The sequence below is a fragment of the Ips typographus genome, linkage group LG6 (assembly GCF_016097725.1).
Source record: "Ips typographus isolate SLU linkage group LG6, UJ_Ityp_2.0, whole genome shotgun sequence".
In the NCBI taxonomy this organism is placed as follows: Eukaryota; Metazoa; Arthropoda; class Insecta; order Coleoptera; family Curculionidae; genus Ips; species Ips typographus.
Window position 1 is genome coordinate 9,491,509 of NC_138427.1, and position 6,915 is coordinate 9,498,423.

Consider the following 6,915-nt stretch of genomic DNA (forward strand, 5'->3'; position numbering starts at 1 on the left):
AAGTTGCCAGGACATAAGACCATTATTTTAGAAAGAAGAGAAAAAGACATACGTCAACGAAGCTAGCGACTGTCAATAGTGTCAATGCTGTCAGTTGTCATTCTGCAAGGAACCCTTTTGGATCGGATTTCGGGAGTAATGTCACAAATAAACTTTTTATTTTGTTTAAAAACAGGAAAACGGCGAATTTAATAGTTGATAGAGTGGCCCCTTACCCTACGGCAGGTCAGTGGACATGTCCAGCACGCAGCAGCGTATCGACGGGCTGCTAGACAGATTGAACCGCGATCGTTCTCCCAGGTCCCCACCGATGTCCACCAATTCAGCCTTGGGTGGCTTGCCGCCACCTAGGCCTTCTCTACCCTGTAAGTATCTTTCTACTATTTAAAAAACATCATTCTAGCACTGTAATGAACGTCTTGACAGCTTCAGGTTATCTCTCACTTTCTATTAAAATAAGTTATGTGGTTAAGCCCCAACTTTTGCAGAAAACTTGTGGTAGTACTAGAGAACAGTTTATTTAAAGTACATGTAGATATTTAAGTGTCCTGAGAATGTTGTGCTAGTCAAGCATTGATCACTACATCACTATGTGATCTGTAGGTGCACAATATGTGCTTACACATGTGTGGTATTAAAAATAAATTTGGTGTAAAAGCAAAAGGACTAAGTGTACTTTCAATTGTTTTGTAAACCTTTTATTTGCATTTTTTATCTGTCATTATTACAAGGAGTAACAGGAAGGTTAACCCAATTCTGAGAATTGATGTTATCACCTTTGAAACTTTGTGATTATTAAAAGTATGTGCTAAAGCTAGACAACTGGTCCAGAAATTTTATTATAAAACGTCGTAAACAATAAAAATGAAAATATAAGGTTATTTTTCCAAAAAAAAAAATGTTTGAGCACTTGTAAGATGCACTGAAAGTTATGTTGACAGTTTATGTCATTGTGGTGAAGACTACTCACTCAGCCTGTGTCAAACCTACCTACTCTATCAAATGTCATTGAAACAGTTTGCACAATACACTAGTTTTGCACTAAATGTGTTTTTGAAATCACAGAAAATATTAACATTGTCATAAACCTATGAGTTTTACAGTCCTTTCTCAAGAGATGTAAGAAAAAAATAAAAAATCATATCTTGAAATACTGTCCCTATATCCTGTGGTGTTTAAGTTGATGATAAACTGGTTGTAAGTGTCCTTTTATTATTCACAGTGCCCTTAAATAGTAACAACAGTAGTCCAACAATGTCAAGACCACAACACCTTAACCTAGGCCCTAGGCGGAACAACAACGCGGAAATTGAACGCAAACTGAGAGATATAATGAAAATTAGCGGCGATCTAACCATTGACGGTGTCTTATACAAAACAGACATTCAAGACATGGAGCTGATAGAGCAATTAGGTTACGGTACCTGTGGCCAAGTGTTTAAAATGAGGCACAAACCTAGCGGCAAAGTGATAGCCGTCAAACAAATGAGACGATCGGGGAACAGCGACGAAACCAAGCGCATCATAATGGACATTGAAGTGGTATTGAAGTCGAACTGCAAATATATTGTAAACTGTTTAGGGTGCTTTATTACCGAAGCTGAGGTGTGGATATGCATGGAATTGATGGACACGTGTTTTGACAAGTTGCTGAAGAAGCTTCAACAGCCCTTGCCTGAGGATGTCTTGGGAAAAGTCAGTATGGCGGTAAGCTACTAAAGGAAGTAGTAGATTAAGTTTAAATGTGTGACAGTAAAGAGTTTACAGACGGTGGAGGCGCTATCCTATTTAAAAGACACGCACAATGTCATCCACAGGGACGTGAAGCCTTCCAACATCTTGTTAGACACGAAAGGAAATATCAAACTCTGTGATTTCGGAATTAGCGGTCGATTAGTGGATTCGATGGCCAATTCGAGGAGCGCGGGCTGTGCGGCATACATGGCGGTAAGTCCGCGTGATCGCGTTACTATCGCAGGCGTTTTAGTGTGGGTGGGTGCGCTTAGCCGGAACGAATAGAACCGGACCCGGCCAATCCAGACTATGACGTCAGAGCCGACGTTTGGTCCTTGGGCATCACCCTTGTTGAATTGGCCACCGGAAAATTTCCCTATCAAGACTGCCAGACTGACTTTGAAGTGCTCACTAAAGTATTGGGGACCGATCCACCATCCTTACCGCATGATAAGAATTTTACGCCGGAGTTTAGAAATTTTGTGGTTTGTTGGTGAGTATGCCAAGCCAAGAAATTTATTTGATTTAAAATCGGTGAATTACTTTTTTGTTTTTTCTTAGTTTGACCAAAGACAAGAAACAGAGGCCCAAGTATACGAAATTGAAAAGCCACGAATTCATCAAACGATACTTGGTGACTGACGTGGACGTGGGAGAGTGGTACGTAAGGACTCTCCAGCGCATTAGCAACGATAGGGCGGCGCCGAGGTACGTTGCATGGTTAGTTTCGCTTTTGCCTTAATTTTTATTCACTCTACTCACCCTTTTTTTCTTAGTGTGTTTTTCCTTCCACCGTTTTTTCCTGTGTTAATCCTATACAGTGAATGAACCCCACTTTATTGTTTTGTCTATCTCTTGCTGTGTCTAAGCCAAATATATATCAGTATGTGGATAGTTTTAATAATCTACTTTGCGTCAATCTACACCGTTGCCATATATTTGGTTTGAGCTGGCTATTTATAGGTGTCGCTTTTGTCGTGTACAAAGTGCGGTTCGTTTACTGTACTAGTAGAGTTTTGGTTATCGTAGGAATGACCACGTGGACGAACGGAATGCCGCGTCTGCGCTACATTAGATTGCATTTTGTTGTGTTCATCTTCCTCGCAACCAAAAGTAGGTTTGTATGCAGTTTTTGTGTGTTGTTCTTTCTGTTGTCTAGAGGAAACTCAATGGGTAAATAAGAGCACTTTCAAATTCAATGGTTAACGAATTTAAGGTTTTTAAATGTTACCAAAATGCTAGATAATTACAGTTATACTATACAGATAATTAAAGTTGGTATTTTAATTACTATTGTAGATGAGGAGATAATTTTGGAAATTGTTACATTATTCTGTCACTTTGTGGAGAAAAATATAGCTACTTCAATTTGTCTATAATATTCTGAGTATCCTTTAGTCTGAATTTACCTCACATCAATGAGGTGGTGCATGTTTTATGGTGTTTGTGCAGTTTGCTTGCCAAATTTGTAACAGTCACGTTTTGCAGTGTTTTAGAGCAATTTTCATATAATAATTTTCTAACCATATTAATTTCAACTAAAATGAACTGCACTGCAAATGTTTTCCACTACTAAATGTTTAAATTGCAAAAATTGATCGCTGTTGTTTCCTTTTTAAATAGACATCCAGTCAGACAGTACCCAGCAGTGCAACAATCTCTCCCAGCGCCGTCGCAACCTCCTGTGAATGGTAGCGTTCACCCACCTTTGCCCCGGCCTTTATTCAACAGCCAACAACCCCCCAAATTTACGCCCGCAGTGACCGAGACGCCCCCCTTAACCGCAGACGCACGAACTGTTGTCAGTATAGACACCAGAACGGCACCTAATAGTGACAAAGTGGATGCGAGGACGAGCCCTCAAGTGGCGCACCATTCTCGTCTGGACGCTTTTCAAGCCAGACCACCGGCGAATAGGAGCTTTTCGCCACTTCAAGCCTACCAAAACCATATAGCGTCGATACAACGTCGCGACGAACCAGGAAACGCGAGAGCTCTACCCATGGGATTGTGCTCGCCGATGCCTCAAAGAAAATTTGGTGGAGGTTCAGGACCGTCATCTTTACCTGTAAGCCATTTTTTGTTAAACTTTTTTAGTTATCATAAGTATCTAAGAACCAGCGAAATGGGCTTTTCAACGTTAAAATCCGAGGCTTCTACATGTGTTTTAAACCTTCCAAGAATTGTTTTAAATTGTCAGAGGCCTCTAGAATCATTTTGGAAGTGCCAGACGTTTCTAAATACCACTGAAAACCTTCAAAAATCCAAAAGCGACCATAGGAAAACCCTGTAACAGACAGAGAAACGTAGGTAATTGCATGCGCGGGAGAAAGACAGAAAACGAAAAAAATATCAAGTAGGCCATATTTTTAGCGCGCTGTTGCCAAACGCCGTAAGTAAGTTTGTCGAGGGTATTGAATACTTACGGCGTTTGGCAACAGCGCGCTAAAAATATGGCCTACTTGATATTTTTTTCGTATTCTGTCTTTCTCCCGCGCATGCAATTACCTACGTTTCTCTGTCTGTTACACGGTTTTCCTATGGTCGCTTTTGGATTTACCACACCTGTATGTTCGTAGAGGCAATCCCTAGCCGCATTCATTTTCACGCTCCATGGAGCTAACAGAGCTTGTTTGACGTCACGATGACGTAATTTGGAAAAACCATAATTTGACCAACTGTCAAATTACGTCATTGTGATTTCTCTGCGAACAGACCTTATAATGATTTTGACAATCATCAATATTACATTTGAAAGACGAATTTTGCTGTGTTTATAACAAAAACATTGCATGTTTATACTTGTACATGGTTTAGGAAACTCGAAGTGTGAGTGAGACTCGTTGGAGATCGCCGGCCGGTTCTCCCTTGCCTTTACGCAGTAATTGCGGCGCTGAAGAGCCGCAATGCATCAGTGGCAACACGAGCCCAATCATTCTGCAGCGTTTCTATCATCAGCAAAAGCAAAAAGAGCTGTTAAAGGAAGCGGAAGAGAGTGCCAAAAGTGATCCTTGTAAGTTTGTATATTTTGTGTGTGGGTAGACTTGACATTGCGCAATGTATTGTGGTACTGTTGACGGTCGTTAGAGATTGTTTTTTTCTATTTTTAGCATGCTGTCCTTGGCGAAGAAAACATTAGTTTGACTAAGTTATTTAAAAAAATCTTGCCAGGCTAGTAGGGAAAGAACGAGTAAGGGTTGAAGGATTTGTTTGATTGTGTGCACTTTGGCTTCGGGAATCGCGCGATTCTTTTACTGTTTAACTTAACAAATTTAGTGACACAACAAACTACAATTAAAATTTTCAAATTTAGGTAAAAAACGGTTTGCTTCATACATCAAGCTGCAACTAGCGGGTGACAGGAGCGGACGGTCGTCTCGTCACCAGAGTCCGGAACCGCCTCCCCGCTTACATAGGGGAGTGAGCGCCGAGGGACAACAGAGCCCTCTAGCGTTGCGCAGAGCTTTCTTGGAAACGCACACTCCTAACTCGCCTAGTCTATCTCGCAGGTAAGATGTTTTTTAACAATATTCTTTTACATCAAAAGCACAGACAGGATGGATAAACGAACACAAACAACATCTAATTGTATAGGTACGTGCAACCGACGCCTCCGATACCGCCGCCGCGACGCCTTTCGGAAAGCTCTTCGGTGCCGGGCTCACCGCAACACCTACGCGCCCGCTTCCATTACACTCCAGAGCCGCAGCGCAGAATTTTTCAGAACAACGACGTCTCATAACATCACGCTTTAAACGCGTCCTGCGCGTCCTTAGTCAGAATTTGTTTCGGGTACGATAAATAGGAGCCGCTGGCTGCTTTTCTACAACCGCGTTGATTTTACAAAAAAATGTTACGCGGTTATAGAAAACCTTCAGCTAATCGCGATCGAAACTCACCGATATAACAATTAAATGTGCCTATATTTGTACGGCCCGCACTGTCCTTTTAGCTAATTTGTACAAAGGAAAAGCGTCGCATATATTGTTCTAGAAAAACCGTCAGCTTGGTGCTTTCGCGTAAAATTTACAGGACGTTTGTCACTCAAATCACCCAACTTGTTGCATTGTTGAAAAGCATTTTTTTGTCCCTTATTTGATTTTTCTTACTGTGTTTACGTTTCCCGATTACAAACAGGAAATGTTAGTCATGTACTAGTCTTTTATCCGTCATCAGGATGTATTATTGTTAAGAGCTCGTAAGTTAATATCTTTTAATAGTGTGGAATCACACTTTTTAGATATCTTTGAAGCCCAAAGGTTTGCTTCAAATGCAGTGGCATAGTGACATTTAATTAGTTTAAGTAAAGTGTTTTGCTTAAGACAAACTTGAGACTGACATGTTGAACCTTTGGGCTTTGACGAGTTGCTGTAATTTATTATTTTATAATGTGATTATTTATCGAGCTTCGGCCCGACCTAGTGTTAAGTAGTAATTTCGACTAAATCGACTGATATTTATTTTTTAATTTTCCCCTTCAGGCCTGGCATTTTTTTGTTACATAAACATTCAAAGTACAGTATAAATTTTGTTTGCGTCGTAATCGAAATTACTGATTTGCGTCAACACCGAAAAGCTGTCTCACTCTGTGTAAAATTATATATGTGTGGAATGAATCAAGTTTAACACTGTAAATATTCTCAAAAATTCCGCAGTAAAACTTGAATCATCACATGCGTTTAAAATGCCATACCTGAGATATGATAGTTGAGTACGGTGCGGCTGAAAAACGCATTTTTTTCAAAGTAACACCCATCAAGTGTATTTGAGCCGCACAGTGTAATATTACTAGGATTATAATTGATAGCACACCTAAAAATAAAGTCTATTTTAAAGCTACACGATTATTATTTAAATGTGGAAAATTCGACTCATTACCACCGATTCCAATCCATTATCAGATCCAGTTAAGTATTAAGTTGGGTCGCCTTTTTCTTAATTGCAACTCGTTATACACACCACACGACTGCTTGAACCACTTTTCGAAAATTGACCTCAAAGCTCTTTTCTGATCGTCGTAAGTGCCGGGCACTCTGTGAGAATGTATATTGGAGTTTCCTCGCCTTCCAGACACAAGCGACATTCCGGATCCTGTGACAGACCCAAAATGTGCATGTGTCTTCTCATCTGACAGTGACCCGTGAGAAGTCCTGTCACACATCTGAGGTCCTTTCTGGATAA

At 40.4% G+C, this 6,915-nt stretch overlaps 1 protein-coding gene across 2 annotated transcripts; it reads left to right on the plus strand.

Moving 5' to 3' along the window:
- The first annotated feature begins 85 nt into the window (after nucleotides 1-85).
- On the plus strand, nucleotides 86-6,573 carry LOC145731120 (dual specificity mitogen-activated protein kinase kinase 4-like). 2 transcript variants are annotated; one of them, XR_014178747.1, is made up of 9 exons: nucleotides 86-365; nucleotides 1,223-1,707; nucleotides 1,768-1,947; nucleotides 2,007-2,227; nucleotides 2,296-2,442; nucleotides 3,358-3,802; nucleotides 4,552-4,747; nucleotides 4,845-4,924; nucleotides 5,048-5,189. XR_014178747.1 is itself a non-coding variant. In XM_081982740.1 (9 exons), the coding sequence occupies exons 1-9, from the start codon at nucleotides 236-238 to the stop codon at nucleotides 5,474-5,476; spliced, it is 2,148 nt and encodes a 715-aa protein (XP_081838866.1). In that variant the 5' UTR covers nucleotides 87-235; the 3' UTR covers nucleotides 5,477-6,573. The 2 variants fall into 2 exon arrangements, 1 of the variants encoding a protein (XP_081838866.1); XM_081982740.1 differs by lacking the exon at nucleotides 4,845-4,924 and adding an exon at nucleotides 5,329-6,573 and having other exon boundaries at nucleotides 87-365; nucleotides 5,048-5,243.
- The last annotated feature ends 342 nt before the right edge of the window (nucleotides 6,574-6,915 follow it).

Bases quoted from the DNA above. Each gene is read 5' to 3' on its own strand.
- LOC145731120 (XM_081982740.1), top strand. From the start codon at position 236: ATGTCCAGCACGCAGCAGCGTATCGACGGGCTGCTAGACAGATTGAAC. The intron at 366-1,222 runs GTAAGTATCTTT...TATTATTCACAG, and splicing joins ACCTAGGCCTTCTCTACCCT to TGCCCTTAAATAGTAACAAC. The intron at 4,748-5,047 runs GTAAGTTTGTAT...TTTCAAATTTAG, and splicing joins GAGTGCCAAAAGTGATCCTT to GTAAAAAACGGTTTGCTTCA.